The sequence below is a fragment of the Salmo salar genome, chromosome 01, assembly GCF_965601325.2.
Source record: "Salmo salar chromosome 01, fSalSal1, whole genome shotgun sequence".
NCBI lineage: Eukaryota > Metazoa > Chordata > Actinopteri > Salmoniformes > Salmonidae > Salmo > Salmo salar.
The window spans coordinates 174,971,932-174,994,691 of record NC_138291.1 but is presented as its reverse complement, the minus strand read 5'-3'; the positions used below and the strand labels follow the sequence as shown (position 1 = coordinate 174,994,691).

The window sequence follows — 22,760 nt, the reverse complement described above, 5'->3', positions numbered from 1 at the left end:
GGAGCAGATCGGAGTGGGGTTTTGTATATATAGTTTCTATGTTTTCACTTTCCAACAAGTATTTTTACCAAAAGATTTCAAATAAAGAGAACGTCAGTTCAACTCGCTCTTGGCTCTTTTCAAATTTCATCACCTGTCAATCATGAATATATATATATTTTTTATTTAACTAGGCAAGTCAGTTTAGAACAAATTCTTATTTAAAATGACGGCCTAGCCTGGCCAAACCCTAACCCTAACCCTAACCCTAACCCGGACGACGCTGGGCCAATTGTGCGCTGCCCTATGGGACTCCCAATCACGGCCGGTTGTGATGCAGCCTGGAATCGAACCGGGGTAGTGACACCTCTAGCACTGAGATGCAGTGCCTTAAACCGCTGTGCCACTCAGGAGCCCAATATAGTTTAACAGGCATAATTTTGAAGGGCTATAGAGATAACAAAACATTGTATTACAGTAACTATACTACCGGGGTATGATACTGAGAGGGTGATCTCAACCATATCCCCTATCCATAGATTTCACAGAATGTCATTTTGAATGACACTTGAGAGTTTGATCGCGACGATCGCCGAACCAATTATATATAAAGCATATTTCATCATGTATTTTCATTCTTCGGAAATGTTGAAATTTTTCCTTCAATTATTCTTCGAATTGTTCCAGTTGTATCATGGGCTTTCACCATGAAAGACCTTACACCACTTTTTGTTTTATTTTAGGACTTTTTTCTGTTTTTCTTGGCTCAGGGATAGCTCCTGGTGCAGTATCGGAACCCCTCAGATTTCACGCCCATTGTCTATCACTCTCTATTAGTCTCTAATGAATAGAATAAGCTTATCACTCTCTATTTGTCTCTAATGAATAGAATAAGCTTATCACTCTCTATTAGTCTCTAATGAATAGAATAAGCTTATCACTCTCTATTTGTCAAGAATGAATAGAATAAGCTTATCACTCTCTATTTGTCTCTTTGAATAGAATAAGCTTATCACTCTCTATTTGTCTCTTATGAATAGAATAAGCTTATCACTCTCTATTTGTCAAGAATGAATAGAATAAGCTTATCACTCTCTATTTGTCTCTTTGAATAGAATAAGCTTATCACTCTCTATTTGTCGCTTATGAATAGAATAAGCTTATCACTCTCTATTTGTCAAGAATGAATAGAATAAGTTTATCACTCTCTATTTGTCAAGAATGAATAGAATAAGCTTATCACTCTCTATTTGTCTCTAATGAATAGAATAAGCTTATCACTCTCTATTTGTCTCTAATGAATAGAATAAGCTTATCACTCTCTATTTGTCAAGAATGAATAGAATAAGCTTATCACTCTCTATTTGCCTCTTTGAATAGAATAAGCTTATCACTCTCTATTTGTCTCTTTGAATAGAATAAGCTTATCACTCTCTATTTGTCTCTTTGAATAGAATAAGCTTATCACTCTCTATTTGTCAAGAATGAATAGAATAAGCGTATCACTCTCTATTTGTCTCTTTGAATAGAATAAGCTTATCACTCTCTATTTGTCTCTTTGAATAGAATAAGCTTATCACTCTCTATTTGTCAAGAATGAATAGAATAAGTTTATCACTCTCTATTTGTCAAGAATGAATAGAATAAGCTTATCACTCTCTATTTGTCAAGAATGAATAGAATAAGCTTATCACTCTCTATTTGTCTCTAATGAATAGAATAAGCTTATCACTCTCTATTTGTCAAGAATGAATAGAATAAGCGTATCACTCTCTATTTGTCAAGAATGAATAGAATAAGCTTATCACTCTCTATTTGTCAAGAATTAATAGAATAAGCTTATCACTCTCTATTTGTCTCTTTGAATAGAATAAGCTTATCACTCTCTATTAGTCTCTAATGAATAGAATAAGCTTATCACTCTCTATTTGTCTCTTTGAATAGAATAAGCTTATCACTCTCTATTTGTCTCTTTGAATAGAATAAGCTTATCACTCTCTATTAGTCTCTAATGAATAGAATAAGCTTATCACTCTCTATTTGTCAAGAATGAATAGAATAAGCTTATCACTCTCTATTAGTCTCTAATGAATAGAATAAGCTTATCACTCTCTATTTGTCAAACAATGAATAGAATAAGCTTATCACTCTCTATTTGTCAAGAATGAATAGAATAAGCTTATCACTCTCTATTAGTCTCTAATGAATAGAATAAGCTTATCACTCTCTATTTGTCTCTTTGAATAGAATAAGCTTATCACTCTCTATTAGTCTCTAATGAATACAATAAGCTTATCACTCTCTATTTGTCTCTTTGAATAGAATAAGCTTATCACTCTCTATTTGTCTCTAATGAATAGAATAAGCTTATCACTCTCTATTTGTCAAGAATGAATAGAATAAGCTTATCACTCTCTATTAGTCTCTAATGAATAGAATAAGCTTATCACTCTCTATTTGTCAAGAATGAATAGAATAAGCTTATCACTCTCTATTTGTCAAGAATGAATAGAATAAGCTTATCACTCTCTATTTGTCTCTTTGAATAGAATAAGCTTATCACTCTCTATTAGTCTCTAATGAATAGAATAAGCTTATCACTCTCTATTTGTCAAGAATGAATAGAATAAGCTTATCACTCTCTATTTGTCTCTTTGAATAGAATAAGCTTATCACTCTCTTGGTTACTCACCCCTTTTTTTATTCTCATCTTCTCACTTGCATCATCCTTGTCTCACTTCTCATCAGCAGGGTTGTCTTCCATCCAGGCCTTTCTCTGAACCTACTAGTTGATGTTTAGAGTCATTTCTGACTTCCTAGTGTGTCCTTCAAGAGATCCAGAGTTATATTCTGACAGTTCAACATCTGATTGGTCGTTCATTTTTCTTAACCCTCCATTTGGTCATGCTAAGACTTCCTCCCAAGTGGTGTAGTCTACATGTCGGTGGTATTCTGTGCCAGTACTAGGCCATAGGGCCCTCAAATTCAACTCTGAACCTTGAAGCCAGTTCCAAGGTATTTTTTCATTGTTCTCCTCTAATCAGGGACTGTTTTAGACCTGGAAATAAGACATTTTAAGTGGTCATGTATGTTCATGAAGTCGATAGGTAGCTTAGCGGTTAAGAGCATTGGGCCAATAACCGAAAGGTTGCTGGTTTGAATCCCCAAGTCGACTAGGTGAAAAATCTGTTAATGTGCACTTGAGCAAGGCACATAACCCTCCTGTAAATTTATCTGATTAAGAACGTCAGCTAAAATGTAAATATAAGGAGTTTTAACTGCATCCTAATGTTTTCATACCCGCAGGATAAAGGTAAACTGTTACCATGTTTGAACAGAAAATGGGGGCACATGCGCTGCAGACCTGGGCTTTGCGATAGTCAGCAAGGCGGCCAGAGCTCCTCCGCCTACACAGCGTCTACCGGTCTACCGGTCTTTCTATCTGTTAAATGTTACGTCTGGCCACGCTCAGTGTGCTATAGATCTCTAACGTAACTTCAAAGTGAAAGTTGACGCCCTTCCCTATAACCATTGGTTTAGAAAACCCCGATCATTTGCATGGGCAAAACGGAGTGAGATGATTGGCTACGTTGCCTTTCCATCACAAAGATGGGCTTCATACGATGGATATGGTGTAGTTGCTGTAAGTCATGGTAATGCGCGCAGCAGAAGGAGACAAGCGCTTCGGAAGGGGGACAAATCTAACCAATAAAGGATTTTAAAGGGGAATCTATCGCTAAGGATTCTGTCACTCACTCTGCGAGATGCGTCTCTCACGGAAACGCTGGACTATTTGCACAATAAGCATCCTGGTGATCTTCTACAAGACGAAAGAAATAACTAGAAGTGAAGAACATCAGGAAGCTCAAGTCACTGGGTATGATACGTTCTTTTGCCATCGATATGGCCAATAGAATAGCTGGAACACGCTTGGGAACACAGGTATTACCATAAGGCGCGCTGCAGAGGTTTTCTACTTTGAGACTTGGTCAATGAATGTATCCTCGTGATACATTTTCGTTTTTAGGACTTTGTTTAGATGTATATTGGTAGATCTGTGCCAGTGTCCTGCAATTGGACACCTCTGCCATTGTCCAGCCCATAGCAATTGTATTGGGATGGACGCTTAATTCTCCTTTGTTTGAACTGAACCGGTGAGCACAATGTCAAAACGACACAGTGCTGCTCTTCAGTATTTTCTAGTTATTTAATTGGCTGGTATCATATTGACTGTGGCATGTGAGTGGATTCTTCAAAGATTTTACACATTTCTCTCTGAATGCTCCAGAGTCGATGAGGCATGCGGACGGACTGTCTCCTTCTGAGCCTCAGCCACACACATTGGGACAAAATCTCATTATACAGAGAAATATAGTTTTTTAGTTGATAGGATTTCGCTTTGTTCAAAATACTGGAATGCAAACAAAATCAATCAAATCTTATGCTTTACAACATTGTGTGTGTGTGTGTGTGTGTGTGTGTGTGTGTGTGTGTGTGTGTGTGTGTGTGTGTGTGTGTGTGTGTGTGTGTGTGTGTGTACGAACCCTCAAGACTCAATCACTAGTTTAAGGATACCATATTTGGGACTCTGAGTACAGGTGAAGGTTGCCATGTACCTCAACTCCTCCACTGAGTTGAGTGCAGACTAGAGTTTATTTCTTTTTAAAATGAACCTCTGACTCTTTCAAAAATGTACATTCTTAAACTCTTACTGTGTACCTAGGTTTGTCCTTTGTTGTTGCGTGCCTTTCTTTGTTTGCTGAAATCCATACTTTTTAATAAAACATTCATCAAATACAGCCACTGACTGTTTCGTCATTGCTGTTCCTCTAAGAGGGCGAATAGGCGTGAACCCGCATGTCCTGTTTGACTCTCAACAAGGAAACAGTCGGTGGTTGTGCCTGAGATGAGAAGGGTGTAATTGCGGAGCGCAATTAGGGGTGTTTTCTGATATACTGTAGGCGTTACTTGATTTCAAGTTACGCGCCATTGGTCCTTGGCCGTTTCTTTTGTGTCGGGACAAGAGTTCTTGACAATTGTAGCTAAGCATAACCCTTTTCCTAACCTTAACCTCAGCCTCCTAACCAGCCACGTCAATTATCCATAACCTGCTATGTCAACAAATCATCTGTGTCGAGAACACCAGAACTGACCAATGGCAGGTATCAATGGGCGTTTCCTGATATCAGGGAACACCCACAACAAGAAAAACCTGAATTGCGGTCGGTAATGACACCAAATGCCCTGATTTTTCCACCACCATCAAAACACCAAATGATGGATGATAGAGTTCCAGACACTTATAGAATCTATGCCAAGGAGCATTGAAGCTGTTCTGGTGGCCCATGCCCTATTTAGACACTTTAGGTTGATGTTTCCTTTATTTTGTCAGTTATCTGTATCAAATCAAAGTTTATTGGTTGCGTACGCAGATTTGCAGTTGTTATCGCAGGTGCAGTGAAATTCTTGTGTTTCTAGCTCCAACAGTGCAGTAATAATACCTGGCAATACAAAACAATAGGCACATATTCCAAAAACAAAGAAGTCAGAGTATGTACACTACCTTTCAAATATAATGGTATGTGTGTGTGTATGTACACTACCTTTCAAATATAATGGTATGTGTGTGTGTATGTACACTACCTTTCAAATATAATGGTATGTGTGTGTGTATGTACACTACCTTTCAAATATAATGGCATGTGTGTGTGTATGTACACTACCTTTCAAATATAATGGTATGTGTGTGTGTATGTACACTACCTTTCAAATATAATGGTATGTGTGTGTGTATGTACACTACCTTTCAAATATAATGGTATGTGTGTGTGTATGTACACTACCTTTCAAATATAATGGCATGTGTGTGTGTATGTACACTACCTTTCAAATATAATGGCATGTGTGTGTGTATGTACACTACCTTTCAAATATAATGGCATGTGTGTGTGTATGTACACTACCTTTCAAATATAATGGTATGTGTGTGTGTATGTACACTACCTTTCAAATATAATGGTATGTGTGTGTGTATGTACACTACCTTTCAAATATAATGGTATGTGTGTGTGTATGTACACTACCTTTCAAATATAATGGTATGTGTGTGTGTATGTACACTACCTTTCAAATATAATGGTATGTATGTGTGTGTGTATGTACACTACCTTTCAAATATAATGGTATGTGTGTGTGTATGTACACTACCTTTCAAAAGTTTGGGGTCACTCTAGAAATGTCCTTGTTTTTGAAAGAAAAGCAACAAAAAAAATTGTCCATTTAAAATAACATCAAATTGATGTTATTTTAATGGACAAAAAATGTGCTTTTCTTTCAAAAACAAGGACATTTCTAAATGATTCCAAACTTTTGAACGGTGGTATACATACTAACTTTTGAACAGTTATGTATGTATGTATGTATGTATGTATGTATGTATGGAGAATATATATAATATGGTGTGTATGGAGAATATATGAATAGAAAAGGTGTGTACAGCAGTAGTTATATAGGATGAACCTTGACTAGAAAACAGTGTATACTGTACATATAAAGTGGATAAAACAGTATGTAAACATTATTAAAGTGACCAGTGTTCAGTCTCCACTGCAGCCACGTCGATGTGAATGGGGGGGTGCTCTCTCTGCGGTCTCCTGTAGTCCACGATCAGCTCCTTCGTTATGTTGACGTTGATGGAGAGGTTATTTTCCTGCCACCACTCTGCCAGGGCTTTCACCTCCCTGTAGGCTGTCTTGTTTTTGTTGGTAATCAGGCCTATCAGACACTGTTGTGTCTTCAGCAAACTTGATGAATGATTTGGAGACGTGTTTAGCCACGGGTGAACAGGGAGTACAGGAGGGGGCTAAGCACACACCTCTGTGGGGGCCCCCGTGTTGAGGATCAGCGTGGCAGAGGTGTTGTTGCCTACCATCACCACTTGGGGGTCGGCCCATCAGGAAGTCCAGTTCCACAGGGCGGGGCTCAGACCCAGGGCCTCGAGCTTAGTGATGAGCTTTGATGGCACTATGGTGTTGAAGGGTGAGCTATAGTCAATGAACAGCATTCTTACATAGGTATTTCTCTTGTTCTTGTGGGATGTGCAGTGCAATGGCGATTGCGTCGTCCGTGGATCTGTTGGGGCGATATGTGCATAGTAGTGGGTCTAGGATATCAGGTAAGGTGGAGGTGATATGGTCCTTAATTACCCTCTCAAAGCACTTCATGATGACAGAAGTGAGTGCTATGGGGCGATAGTCATTTAGTTCAGTTACCTTCGCTTTCTTGTGTACAGGAAGGATGGTGGACATCTTGAAGCAAGTGGGGACAGCAAACTGGGATAGGGAGAGATTGAATATGTCCGTAAACACTCTAGACAGCTGGTCTGCGCATGCTCTGAGTACACAAAGAAATGGTATTTACATCTTTACCGGGAACTGAAAATATGTGATTTCTTGTATGAACAAGCCTCAGTTGGAGAGCTTCCCATTTATTCCCACTCAGTTAAAGTTAACGCTGAAGGGTTCATTTAAGCTTTATAAAAGAGAAGTGAGGTTTAAATTATTGTAATAATTAGGTTACAATCACCAGTCAGTAGGTAAGTAAGCCGTCTTGTCCGAGCCAGAACGGCACACAATCACCAGTCAGTAGGTAAGTAAGCCGTCTTGTCCGAGCCAGAACGGCACACAATCACCAGTCAGTAGGTAAGTAAGCCGTCTTGTCCGAGCCAGAACGGCACACAATCACCAGTCAGTAGGTAAGTAAGCCGTCTTGTCCGAGCCAGAACGGCACACAATCACCAGTCAGTAGGATGATACCATCAAAGAAAGGACGTGCTTTGTTTCAGGTCTTTATACTACTGTTGTCTCTCTTTCTGTGTGTGTGTGTGTGTGTGTGTGTGTGTGTGTGTGTGTGTGTGGCACTGAGCAGTAGACTGTGAGCCTACGCAAGAGACCTGCGGTTCCCTTTTTCTCCAATCTAAGCAGGAAGTGTCAAACGAAAACAACAACCCATCTATCAACTGATGTTGTCCTATCCGTTCATGAGAGTTAAGACTGTTCAAAATGTAATTAGTATTACAAGGATTTAGAAAAACTATAGATGATTGTCTCTTGAACCACCACTGCAGCTAGCCTAAAAGGTTACACATTTGAACATCCAAGCTGTTTTTGTTTTAAGCCAAACAATTAGTTTAATCAGGTTGCAACAACCAATAGGAAGTAACTTCAGTGGTCATTATGCGTGTGAACAGCTAAGTCCCAACAGTAGGGTATTTCCCATTGTGTCCACTTATATCTGTTGAAGATCGTCAGTTCACACACAACCGTGCCTCATTGATCCCAGGCAACCCTGGCAGATGCTGTGAGTCAGATGCTGTGAGTCATATAACATTTGAGAATGTCTGGGGCTCGCGGCTTTGTTCACTGGGGTAACCATGCATAGACATGTTAAGGTAGGCGAATGGACTGGGAGTAGCTCTTTCAGAAAAGTAAAAGTATTCTTGTGAATGGTGCTTCACTCTAATCACACGTACATATGTGTTAAAGATATTAGTACACTTGTTTTTGGAAGACTCTGAAAGCTGCCATGACTTTCTCTGTAGAGCACGTCTCTAAATATAAAGGAAGTTACATAAATAACCTTCCCAAAATCAACTGTCCTTGCCAAGAGTAGGTGTAGCCCAAGCAAGGACAATCAACTGTGTGTGTGTGTACCACACACACACACACCTTTATGAGAGACTGTACAGTGTGATGGATGAAAAACAATGTCAAACTGACAGTGGGTTCACGGTATCTCTTTCAGAAAACAACAGAGCTTTCATATTAAGGACAAAAGACTGGGTGCGCATGGAACTCAGGGTGTACTGCTGTACAAATCAAGCCCTCTTTTCTAGTCCACTATCTCTCTAGTACCTTTTTCTGACATTCATTCCAATGTAATTACTGGTGCAATCACCTCAATGAGAAATCATATCACATTAAAACAAAGAACCTGGACGTGTGTGTGTGTGTGTGTGTGTGTGTGTGTGTGTGTGTGTGTGTGTGTGTGTGTCAAGGATCAAGTACTCGTTCATGTGTGGGGACATTGGACAATAAAGTCTTTTTTTTCTATAATATTTTTCATTTCAGCGACAGTGAACTCGGCACTTCAAGACTTATGGTCAATAGTTCGGAGAAAAGCAGCAGGAGTGGTGTGCCTTCCTTTTTCCAGCACTCGGTCGAAGGATGGCGGGTCAATTCCTCACTAGTTCTCATGATAAGGTGAGTCACCACTTGTCCAGTTATTGATATTGGATTAAAAGAGGCTTGAATTGACACAATGGAGATCTTCTCTACACCACTAGCCCCAAGAGCACACATTGTCCGAGGATTACTGACCTCATACACCACCATTGTACAGTCTTCTGCTCAGTGGCACACACACACACACACACACACACACACACACACACACACACACACACACACACACACACACACACACACACAGAAAGAGAGACAACCTTCCTGTCTTAAGTCCAGTAGTATAAAAAACCTGAAACAAAGCACGTCCTTTCTTTCAGCGATATGCGATTCGTCCAAAACGGCACCCTATTCCCTACATAGCACTACTTTTTTACCAGAGCCCTATAAGCCCCTGGTCAAAAGTAGTGCACTGTATAGGGAATAGGGTGCCATTTGGGACGTAGAGATACAGTAGGAAACCACTGGAGACTATGAGGAGGATGAATCATTGTCAGGGTCAACATTAACTCAAGCTCATTGCTTTGGTGACACAGTTCAACCAGAGTCAACACGTTCGTACATCTAATTTGACTGCATTTAATGGCATAAGAATCTATACCGAAGGTCGTTCCTTTTCATTACAAACACTCTTGTCAATAAGTCTATATTACTTATGTACTACTTCTGAAGAAGTCTGTGTACTATTTCTATACATGATATCATAAAGGAGTTGAGATACTTATTATATTCTTACAACACTGTTGTATTATACTGTAACTTTGGGGAGGTTGTCATTGTAGAAGGTTGTCTTCGTTTTTTGCCACCGACTGTTTTACCTAAACATGCAAACACCGTCAGATAGAATTTATAGCAAACAGTGCACTGGGTTAGTCAGATTTGATGAAATATAACATAACAGGTGAACTGGGATGACATTCACTCTCACGGGATGTGTTGCCAAAAATAACTAACTGAAAGCCACACCCCCGATAAGCTGTGAATATGACTGCATTGAGGCATCTGTCACTGTGTTTCTATGGCTATATGCACCATGCCACAGCTTACTTCATTTGTTCATTTAGCAAACAAGACCGCTTATAATCCAGTGCCTTTATCACAGCCAACACACATTTATTTTAGCTTTACTTTTCTCTCAGCCTCATGGCATAATGTGTAGAATAGCATGAGATTAGCTATGAAACTGAAACTTTGCCCTATTGCAAAATGTCTATAATTTAAGGAAGTTAGCTGCAGGCCCACCCACCAGCTAATTTCTGGCTACGCAACTGCGTATGCGCTTAATTTGCGGTGAGACAACTTTTCTTTTTATTGTGGAAATGTGCCTTCCATGCCTAAGAATAGCGGCCTGCCCCTCTGTCTCCGTGTCTAGGGAATCGTCGACGTTGGACTGCAATAGAACACATAGCCCTCTGAGACAGCGAAAAAGAGACAGAAAACTGCAAAACTCTCATTACTGTATGACATAAGAGGCTCTTTGCCCATTTAGCCGAGCCTTTGTTCTGGGACTGATTTCCGTGCTTCCTTTTTCCCCCCATGCAGCATATTGTAATTACAAAGCCAATCAAGATATTGCTATTTGACTCGCTGTGAAAAATGTAGGCCATTTTTGCTCATTTATCTTTTTTGCTATTTTTGCTCATTTATCTTCATGTTTTTTTTTCTGGCCCACCTAATGTTTCAAACTTTGCAGCAGGTTGACTGGAACACATTGCACCAGCATTTTAGGGTGCTTCATATACTGTGGTTTCTTTCTTCATCATCTTGCTTTGCGTTAGATGTTTTTGAGACACCATACTGTTTGTCGCTGTCATGTTGGATACATGCTTACATCTGTCACAACAGGAGACCTGTAATGAATCAAAACAGAACATTCCCCCATTAAGATTTCATCATTAACAACCGGAGAACTGTGACATATTTTCATCAAATATAGAACAGAGGTGTCATCCCCCAACATCAAAAGAACTGAATCAATCACTGTCAACAGACTGTCTAAACCCTTATCATGTGCTGAAGCCAACTCTTCTATCATTGCCATGTCATGTAGAAGAGCAGCGCATACAGTAGGCCTATGGGACATGTCTATCATACAGTAGGCCTATGGGACATGTCTATCATACAGTAGGCCTATGGGACATGTCTATCATACAGTAGGCCTATGGGACATGTCTATCATACAGTAGGCCTATGGGACAAGTCTATCATACAGTAGGCCTATGGGACAAGTCTATCATACAGTAGGCCTATGGGACATGTCTATCATACAGTAGGCCTATGGGACATGTCTATCATACAGTAGGCCTATGGGACATGTCTATCATACAGTAGGCCTATGGGACAAGTCTATCATACAGTAGGCCTATGGGACATGTCTATCATACAGTAGCACTATTGGGACATGTCTATCATACAGTAGGCCTATGGGACATGTCTATCATACAGTAGGCCTATGGGACATGTCTATCATACAGTAGGCCTATAGGACAAGTCTATCATACAGTAGGCCTATGGGACATGTCTATCATACAGTAGGCTATGGGACATGTCTATCATACAGTAGGCCTATGGGACAAGTCTATCATACAGTAGGCCTATGGGACAAGTCTATCATACAGTAGGCCTATGGTACAAGTCTATCATACAGTAGGCCTATGGTACAAGTCTATCATACAGTAGGCCTATGGTACAAGTCTATCATACAGTAGGCCTATGGGACAAGTCTATCATACAGTAGACCTATGGGACAAGTCTATCATACAGTAGGCCTATGGGACAAGTCTATCATACAGTAGGCCTATGGGACAAGTCTATCATACAGTAGGCCTTTGGGACAAGTCTATCATACAGTAGACCTATGGGACATGTATATCATACAGTAGCACTATTGGGACATGTCTATCATACAGTAGGCCTATGGGACAAGTCTATCATACAGTAGGCCTATGGGACATGTATATCATACAGTAGCACTATTGGGACATGTCTATCATACAGTAGGCCTATGGGACATGTCTATCATACAGTAGGACTATTGGGACATGTCTATTATACAGTAGGCATTTTGGACAAGTCTATTATACAGTAGGCATTTTGGACAAGTCTATTATACAGTAGGACTATTGGGACATGTCTATCATACAGTATGCCTTTGGGACAAGTCTATCATACAGTAGGACTATTAGGACAAGTCTATCATACAGAGGTTCTATGGGACAAGTCTATCATACAGTAGGACTATTAGGACAAGTCTATCATACAGAGGTTCTATGGGACAAGTCTATCATACAGTAGGTCTATTAGGACAAGTCTATCATACAGACGTTCTATGGGACAAGTCTATCATACAGTAGGTCTATTAGGACAAGTCTATCATACAGAGGTTCTATGGGACAAGTCTATCATACAGTAGGTCTATGGGATAAGGGTATCTTAAGCCCAAATCTCGACCAAAAAGCCCTTTCAATGGAGAAACCCATTAGGCCGGTTTCCGAGACACAGAATAACCCTGGTTCTGGACTAAAAAGCCCTTTTAATGGAGGTTCTCCATTGTGAATGCTTTTCAGTCTGGTACTTCTCTTAATCTGTCTCTGGGAAATCAGGCATGAATTAAGAGTTGACTTACTTCACTACAGTCCACTTCTCTTCTGACTAACATACAGGAAGGATGTCCTGCGTTTCCTGGATGCTGAGAGGGACGTTTCGGTTGTGAAGAGCAGTTTCAAACCAGGCGACACTATCCACTACGTCCTCGACAGACGCCGGACGCTCAACGTCTCCCACACGCTTCACAGCCTGCTACCAGACGTCTCTCCGCTCAAAAACAAGCGCTTCAGAACGTGCGCGGTGGTGGGCAATTCCGGTGTGCTTCTCAACAGCGGATGTGGCAAGGAAATCGACAGCCATGACTTTGTCATACGGTACTGCTGCTGCCTTTTTTAAAAGGATAGTTCACTCAAACACTTTTGAGTTTTTTTTGTTCATATTCTGTATGTCAGCGTTCAAGTTTTCAAGCTCCACAAACTGATGATGCATTTTGAATCATATGATAGGATCCCTTTAATGCTACCATGTCTGGTCTATGTTTTACCAAGATTGGGACTTCTTAACGCAGTTAAGGCATAGACATTCTCTGACACTCTATGAGAAAAGGTTGGATCTTTTTGCCTGGGCATAAAAGCCATAATATAGTTTCCCTCCGCTGTCATTAGCCCATGGTTAACACCTCCAGAATGTATATATGTTCATAGAAAACACTCAAGGTAATGACAATATTAGCTGTCATTATCTGATGGATAGAAGTCACATATTGGATCAACACTTAAGGAGACTGGCTCTTAGCCAGAAGCTTGGTCAATTTATTCCCCTGTCTGCATTTAATGAGGGGTTCTTGGGTTTATGTGCCCATGCGGCCACATTAAATTAAATCAGAAAAATAGCATCACTCTTCTCTTGTCTGGTGTTTGGGTTTGCCTCCAGCTTAGTGATACTTACATAAAAAATGACTAGATGATACGAATTTAAATTACCTGAGCATTTATAACAGTTAGGTTCATATGTCATATTGTATGACATGACATCGATAAGAAGATTGTTATGATTCATAAATGGCTGTTGTGAATATTAAACAGACAAAGCCAGAAGCACATACTGTTAGCGTGGATCAAAGATGCTACTTTTGAATAGTCTGACTCATGATGCGATACCACAACCTGTTGTGGGAGAAAAGCACAGTAAAGAGGAAGGAAATACCTTCCACCAATATTTCCATTGTGCCATCAGCCCAGTTCAGACATAATGATGTCGTCCCAAATGGAGCCCTATCCCTGAAAATGCCCTACCAAGCAAAAAGGCAGTAACTGCTCAATTGGTCTAAAATGAGTTAATGTCATTATTGTTACATTAAATACATGCTTAATCATGTGGACAAGTATCCTGCCTCTATTGTGTTTTGGAGAAAATGGGGGTCATGTTAGCAGTAACTGCATAAAGTTACTGTGAATCCAAGGTAAATAAAAGCATTTTTTTCTCAGTTACACGTTTTGAGCAGTTACTGTCTTTTTGCTTGGTAGGGCAGTAACAGTAGTGCACTACTTTTGACCAGGGCCCAAAGCTATTGTTTGCAGAGTATTGAGTGGTGTTGTATGTACAATCCTAGCCTCTCTAGAACATTGCTCTTTATTCCTGGTCCTGGAAAGCTACAGGGTGTACACAAGGTTTTGTTTCAGCCCAGCACTAACACACCTGATATAACTAATCTAAGGTTAGTGTGTAAGTGCAGGGCTGGGACAAAAACTAGCGTTAACACTAAGCTTCTCCAGGACCCAGGAGTTAAGACTTTGAAGTTTGACCACCCTTACAAAGAACAACATTTATTCTCCCCCTCTTTAAGCTTATTGGTATTGTGAAAGAGCAACGCTGTTCGAGGTTGTACCCTTTCTGAAATGACTCGTTGTTGATTTAGCTGTAACCTGCCGCCGCTGTCCGAGTTCGCCGAGGACGTGGGGCTGCGGTCCGACTTCACCACCATGAACCCCTCTGTCATCCAGAGGGCGTATGGCGGCCTGAAGAACGCCACGGACACAGAGAGGTTCGTCCAGCGCCTGCGGGGGCTCAACGACAGCGTTCTGTGGATCCCGGCCTTCATGGTGAAGGGAGGAGAGAGGCACGTGGAGAGCGTCAACGAGCTAATCGTCAAGAGGAAGCTGAGGGTGAGGACGGCCTACCCGTCACTGAGGCTCATCCACGTGGTGAGAGGGTGAGTTGAGGATTGCCACACGTGTACTACACTACCGGTCAAATGTTTTAGAACACCTACTCATTCCAGGGTTTTTCTTTATTTGTACTATTTTCTACATTGTAGAATAATAGTGAAGACATCAAAACTATGAAATAACACATATGGAATCATGTAGTTACCAAAAAACGTTTAGGTTTTCTAAAACTTTTGACTGGTAATGTATATGCATGCACACATTGACACACATTCTCACATACGGTATACACTACAGTATGTTCACACACACACACACACACACACACACACCCACAGTCAGGTAGCTGTTCATAAAGAGTTGTGGGCCATTAAATGCTTGCCTATTATACAATTGGTTGTAACTTACAGCTCAGTATAAAGTAAGCCATGCACACACCCTATTCCCTATATAATGGAGGGGCCCTGGTCAAAAGTAGTGCACTATGTCGGGAATAAGGGACTCTATGGGAAGAACTCTAGAGGTCTGAGATCTGAGGTCTGGAGGTCTAATGCATTCTATCAATGTGCCATTAATTGCAAATTGTGTTGGGAGAGAACCATTTTAAATTGTTGGTCACTGTCACGTTGTCGTGACAGTTGGCAAGACGGCACAAACCGATTGTAGACTAGGCTAGACTGAAGTACCTGCCTCTCTAAACCTTTAACATTATTTTTACACCTAGAGATGGACCAGTGATGTCATTCTCTGTTTGTTTTTATCTCATTGAAACCCACATTTTTCCAAAGGGAAATATCAATGAATTTCAATCTGGTGTCTAAACCCCATGAACCTGGTGTCCAAACCCCATGAACCTGGTGTCCAAACCCCATGAACCTGGTGTCCAAACCCCCATGAATCTGGTGTCCAAACCCCCATGAATCTGGTGTCCAAACCCCCATGAATCTGGTGTCCAAACCCCCATGAATCTGGTGTCCAAACCCCCATGAATCTGGTGTCCAAACCCCCATGAATCTGGTGTCCAAACCCCCATGAATCTGGTGTCCAAGCCCCCATGAATCTGGTGTCCAAACCCCCATGAATCTGGTGTCCAAATCCCCATGAATCTGGTGTCCAAATCCCCATGAATCTGGTGTCCTGCAGTGTGTCGTGTTAGTGTGCACCGCTTCACGCAGCATGCTAAAGTAACCGGGCAACCCGCCGATCACATCTCCCCACGCTACAATCAGCATGACATTCCACATGTCTTCTCAGCAGGCTACATTTCCATCTGTGCTCATGTCTTCATACGCAGATAGATTGCTAGGTGTAAGACAATGTCAAATATGATTGGCTTCAATTCAATTCCAATGTAGAACTCTGCGAGCCGTGGAGGAAAGGATAGAGGCAGTGAAAGGAGTGATGAGAAAAACGTCTTTGAAAGGAGAAAGTGTGTGAGACCTTATTATGGAAAAACGTCTTTGAAAGGAGAACGTGTGTGAGACCTTATTATGGAAAAACGTCTTTGAAAGGAGAACGTGTGTGAGACCTTATTATGGAAAAACGTCTTTGAAAGGAGAACGTGTGTGAGACCTTATTATGGAAAAACGTCTTTGAAAGGAGAACGTGTGTGAGACCTTATTATGGAAAAACGTCTTTGAAAGGAGAAAGTGTGTGAGACCTTATTTTGAAACATTGTTATTATCACGAACATACGGTTTACGAGCTCGAGCTTTTCTGTAGGAGTTAAAGAGAGGATCATTGTGACGGTTGTCATTTCCCCCCAGGACAAATTCACAGCAATGTATTAATTGTCCAATTGACTGGTTGATTAGTTAATTGTTTTGTGGGTTGATTGTTAGCCGTGCAGAGTTCCCCCTGGGGCACAGGTTGTGACTGTCTGATTTTATGGGCTCATTTGATGTCCTTGTGAGTTGCCATAGCAGCCAAGCACTGTGTTCTTTCTGTTCTGTCTTTCTGCTGCCCTGCCTCGCTGCTAAATATAGTTTGGTTGAAGGAGGGACATGGCTAACAGGTCCATGGGACAGACCTATCAAAATGGTTTTCATTTGAAGGCCCAACCTGTGATAGGTACAGCCATTTTTTATTGTTTAAATGAATGATATATATACACTATGTAAATATACACTGAGTGATTCTAGAAGAATATTACTTATGGCTTTTTATAGTTCAATTGTGTCTATCATGACACAAAACAATAAGGTTATTTTTCTCAATTGTCTATGTAAACAAATAATGTGTATAGCTTCAAAATGTGGTTTAAACTGTCATGTTGACCTCATGGACTGTCAGTCCTTGTATCCATGAAATGGAGAGTGGTTACATTTCTCAAGCCCCATCTCCCGGCTTTATAGCAAACCAAGTCTATAGCAGACTGCCGTTGACTGAAAAATAAAGATTGTGGCTTAAAGTAAATCAAATATATACGTTTAGGACGGCACTGGCCTTTATAATTACCATTATCTGTGATAATTTGGGTGGGATCAAGTGTTAGCCACTCAGATAGCACACAAACCTCAATGTAGGTACGACGTGTACAGGATACATCAGGAATATGTTGTTTTGACATCTTTTAAAGATAGGCAAGAGTATTGACGATGTATTTCAAATGTCTACGTTCTAAAATCTATTCTAATATCTCTGTGATGTCTTTCCAATGTGCAAACGCTCTCCACATTACATATGTCAGCCGAACCAGACGTGTACATGTTTACTGGGCACTGACCCACTGCAAATAATATTTTTATCCTGTACACTTCAGGCTCAATATTCAGTTCACTGGACAGTGCATTGTGTTATTGTAAAAATATCAATTGCAGAGGCAAATAATGATCTAGGTATGTCGGTTTATTTGGTCTATAGTAATAAGGACTTGGATTTGTTTCCCCGGCATGAGAATGTGCTATTTTTTTCATCCAATCCAAATTATCATTCTCCTCGACACACACATCTGTCTTGGGAATTGAAAACTGTCGGTTGTTCTTTAATTCATCAGTCGTTGGGAGTCTCTCTCCAAAAATTTCCCTTTTCTGTTTCGAATCCATTGATGTGTTGAAGCCTCCGAGGATGCAGCCCATAAGCCTTCGGCGTGGATATAACTTGAGTACGGAGGAGCTGTCATTCCATTCAATTAGTAGTCTGAGCTGTTATTCTATCACAAAACAACATTGCCGCCAGCATTATTTAGGCTACTACAGAGAATTGGGGCCATTTTGAGTGTTTTAGGGAATACGTACCTTGGCACTCTGCTGTTATATTGTGGATTACTAGAGATAATAGCAGTGAGATGTTTGTAGCCATCTGTATCAGTGATGGAATCATGTTTACTGTAAGTCTGAGCGAGGCTTAGTAAAACAATTTGTTCTTGTTTTCCAGGTACTGGCTGACAAACAAAATCAATATCAAACGGCCCAGCACCGGATTGTTGATGTACACTTTGGCCACGCGCTTCTGCGACGAGATTCACTTGTATGGATTCTGGCCCTTTCCGCGGGACGCAAATGGAAATATGGTGAAGTACCATTACTACGACATGCTCAAGTATCGATACTTCTCCAACGCAGGCCCTCACAGGATGCCACTTGAGTTCAAAACGCTGAAAATGCTGCACAGCAAAGGAGCTCTGAAGTTGACAACTTCGAAGTGTGAATCTTAAAGTGCTCTTCCTCGACAGAGTGCCAGTTTGTGGCGCACACTGACACTTTGTTTGCGTTGCTAGAAAGCACACAAGGCTGTAAGACTGCTGAGTTGATTATGAATAATTGCAAAAGTAGTAAGTAAAAGTGAGCGTGCCTTTTTTTAAACTAACAATATAAAGGTACAAAACAAAGAATGTAATTGAAAAATTATTAGTCTATATAAATGTCAGGTTTGGCATTGTAAGCATCATGGCTGAGAAATCAGGAAATCAATTCTTTGGATGGAGCATCAGAGACAACCAGATTGATTACAATACCATGGATTTCTACATTGGTCATTACAGTAGTTGTCTAGTAGACAAAGCACAAAGACCAACTGCTAAAAGCAGCGGTGGACGCGGTGTGTTAGCGATTACCTGCTGGGTGTCGACCAATGGTGGCGATTCAACATGCGGAATCATCAGGAAATGAACAGAAAATGACAGTCCAAGGGGATATTCTGGTCAGAGGGAATAGGACGGCCCCCAGCAAACATTAACTCCATTGGCCCCATGTGGGTATTCGGTGGGCAAGCCCACATCTGCCCGACACGAGCTAGCCCACAACAAGTCCAACACAGGCTACCCCACACCAAGCCCACATCAGCCCATACCAAGCCCACATCAGCCCAACACAGGCCAGCCCAATGCAGGGCTTTCCCACACCAAGCCCACATCAGCCCAACACAGGCCAGCCCAACGCAGGGCTTTCCCACACCAGCTCAACGCAGGACTAGCCCATATCAGTCCACCTGATCTTGGACACTGCCAATGATGAAGTTTTAAAATAAAAACTTAAATGAGTGACATGAGAAAGTAGTGTTTCTGATGTAATGTAACAAGTTCCCTAAATACCTTTTTAAGGCTTGAAAATGATCAAATGTATGCCAATGTGGGCATGTTCGCTGGGCCACCCGCTGGTTTCAACCGTTTTCGTCGCCATAGCGTGTTTTGTCAGTAGGAAAAAGCAGAGAATACAGGTTATGCCCAGTAAATTAGATTTTGGGATATTTAAAAAAAAAAGAATGTGCCCAGAGAAGTTGATTCCAAAGATCTCATGCCAATTTATTTGCCCTCACTACAAAACAAGGTTATGTTCTTCACAGCTGAACTTTCTAGGAATTAGAAGCCTCAGGGCAAAATTATTTTTATATTTGTCTAGATGTCAGATTAATTTATACATTTTCAATATGTATGCTGTTTCAAAGTGATTAATCTCATGTTATCTGAACACACCTTTTGTAAACTTGCATGTTAAAGGGGAATGGAAACGTACTTCAAGTTAGGCCTTTTTAGACAATTGTTATTAATTTGTATGCATTATTGGACTTTATACAACAGGTGGGTCTAATCCTGAATGCTGATTGATTGAAACCGCATTCCAGTCGGTGTCTTTTCCACAAATTATCACCGGCTAAATCTATGACGTTAAAATGCCTATTTACTCTGTTCCATCTAACTGCGCAATCCACTGTCTCATCAGCCCAGCCAGGCAATTTATATACTTGATCTCCACTATAAAAAGCATCGAGACATTATCTCACATTTCTTTTAGACTAACATTTAGTTTTCAACAACGACGATTTGTATAAACCTTGCTGTCTGTCTCTCCTACATTTGCAACATTGTTTCAGTATTCAAATTCGATCTCCAGCTGTCCGAAAGTAATGAATGTGTTGGGAGTCGGTATGAGACAGACAGACAGCGTTTCTCAGCCAGTTGAAATCATGAATCAGCTGGCATAATTTTCATGGATATATACAAAGAAATGTAAATTGAAAAAAGGTCAAACGAAAGGAAGTGCAGGTAGTTTGCAGTCTTTCCAGCTTCAGTTTGAAGTGATTGTGTTAGCTGTGTTGTTGGCTAGCTCCTCTGAACAACAGTGTCCTGACGAGTGAGCACATTTTCTATGCCAGGCGAAATCGCGCCTCATTAGCTCATTGTTATGGATGTATCCAAATAAATGTTACTAGAAAACAGCGTAAACAAATGCAAATGAAGCTACTTTGTTGTTTTTCTGGCTGAACTTTTTGACGTGACTGTAAGTTAGCCGTAGTTGGCTAGCTAGCAAGCAAGGGATAAGAACATTGCCAGCCAGTATGGCAATGGAGCATTTAGAAAGATTGTCCATAGATAGAGAACAAAAAGACTGAACGACTGGGTCGCGTCCATAGATACAGAACATAAAGACTGAACGACTGGGTCACGTCTCTGGCAACCGAACCGATAGAACGAACGACCAGCCGGCCTGGGTAGCAACCCCTAGATTTGTGTCGGGACTATACCTTGTGAAAGGATAAAATTGTATGAATAAATTAATCAAAATAATGTTTTTAATGAAAATATGTTAATCATTATTTGAATATGTTGTATAAAAGTGATAATGCCCTCGAAACCGGTTTTTGGAGGATATATTGAAGAAGTCTAGGGCGTAACAGCACCCGTGCCAATATATCCTCCAAACACTGGCTTCTCGGGCATTATCACTTAAGCAAAGTATTGCACCTTGCGGTGTGGTGCGTTGTGAGGTTACAAAGCGGTTGCAGAGCCTCTACAGATGACCCCCGGGGGAGTATAAAACTGATTCATCTGATCCAGTTAATTAAACCTTACCATTCCCCTTTAAACAGAGCTGAATGTAAACACAGCCTAATACCATTGGAATCAATTGGCCTATGAGCCACTGCAAGTCTAAAAATGTATAAGAAAAAAGCTGATAGAAAAGAGGTAGAGGTATGGAATTTTATGTAAGCCTATGAATTATTCATTAGCAATCAGATCTTTCGGTGATTGTTCTTAGTAACAGGATTGTTCTTAGTAACAGGATTCAACATCAGTCTGTTTCACTGTTGAATCTCTTTCATATCTCACACAGAAGTACCTCTTAGATATTTGATATATTTGAACTGCTGCATGCTCATGCTATCCTGTAGTAACTTCAACTTCCTGTATTTACATAATGTCAAGACAACTGCCCTTTCCCAGGTTCTTTAATAGGCTTGAATGTAACGCATTTATCTCACAATATGGATGATGTCATGCAAATGCTAACGAATGTTCAAAAAGATCTGCCTCGAAGAGCCATTGTATGCTCAAGGAATTCTTAATTACATTTTCTTTACATGCCAATTAAATTTTTTTATTTTATTTTTTATTTTTTACTCTCAGTATTTTGAAAGTCCAGTTGCTTACAGCTAAAAGATTGTATGTATCTAGGGGCCTATATATGAAAGTCTGGGACCGTATTCATAAATCTTCCCAGAGAAGTAATGCTAGTCTGGGACCATGTCCTCTCTGTCCATGTACTGTTTTTCTGATCTAAAAGGAAAAACTGATCCTAGATCAGCACTCCTACTCTGAGCTGCTTTATGAATACGGGCCCTGGACACCAGTGGAGACTGGAGCCCATCCTCCTAACTTCTCCTTCCACCAGCCTCCACTGCAAGACACCAACTTCTGGTATGTGGTGGCATAAATTATGTAAAATGTCCAAAAACTTTGCTTTGTAATGAATAATACTGATGTAATTGGATATGTGGCAGGTCATTTGTAAGTGAACCATTGTCAATGACAATGACCTAGACAGAATGTGAAAATGTACATACATGGTAACATTGAATAAGGAAAACAATGAATGTTAATTAATTTATGGTAGGCTAACCATTATAACGAGACATAAGGTTAAATAACTTTCTTCAATACTGCCACAAGCCTTTGAAATGACTGAAATTGTTACGCCTCGTTTGCTTTGTTACACCATGTGTCAGTTTTTGACTGTTCATAAATATGTAATTTATACAATTCTTGTTTGATGTTGAATATGTAACACCTGTAGTTTGAGTCAATCCGATCAGGTGCTGAATGTTGTGGTAGATTTTCATCCTTTTTGGTAAAATTTGATACCATTTGTTTTACAGCTTCTTTTTTATGTCAGTTTTCTATGTTTGTGAAAATGCGTTTTAGAAAAGTTAATAAACTTGTAAATTGAAGTAATCATTTGATAGGGTAATTATTCATGGATGTTTAAACGTCCATCTAGGGCCCTGTGTTTTGGCCTATTATGTCACATGACCTAGATTTTAAACTTTATTTTAATCCTTTTCACGAAATTAGAATGACACCAAGAATGAAAGCAATTGACTGAGGATG

The 22,760-nt window shown here is 40.3% G+C and overlaps 1 protein-coding gene and 2 long non-coding RNA genes across 3 annotated transcripts; 1 reads left to right on the top strand and 2 right to left on the bottom strand.

The window, feature by feature from the left end:
* Positions 1–3,609: 3,609 nt before the first annotated feature.
* st8sia4 (ST8 alpha-N-acetyl-neuraminide alpha-2,8-sialyltransferase 4) lies at positions 3,610–22,600 on the top strand. Its single transcript, XM_014144958.3, has 5 exons — positions 3,610–3,856; positions 9,108–9,239; positions 12,884–13,141; positions 14,686–14,979; positions 18,311–22,600. The coding sequence occupies exons 1-5, from the start codon at positions 3,744–3,746 to the stop codon at positions 18,588–18,590; spliced, it is 1,077 nt and encodes a 358-aa protein (XP_014000433.1). The 5' UTR covers positions 3,610–3,743; the 3' UTR covers positions 18,591–22,600.
* LOC145858569 (uncharacterized) lies at positions 5,342–8,499 on the bottom strand. Its single transcript, XR_014378987.1, has 3 exons — positions 7,564–8,499; positions 7,251–7,310; positions 5,342–7,110 (listed from the first exon to the last, which is right to left on the bottom strand). It is a non-coding gene; the product is annotated as an uncharacterized LOC145858569 (long non-coding RNA).
* On the bottom strand, positions 9,787–13,029 carry LOC123726604 (uncharacterized). The gene is made up of 2 exons (XR_006758671.2): positions 12,847–13,029; positions 9,787–11,071 (listed from the first exon to the last, which is right to left on the bottom strand). It is a non-coding gene; the product is annotated as an uncharacterized LOC123726604 (long non-coding RNA).
* Positions 22,601–22,760: the final 160 nt, after the last annotated feature.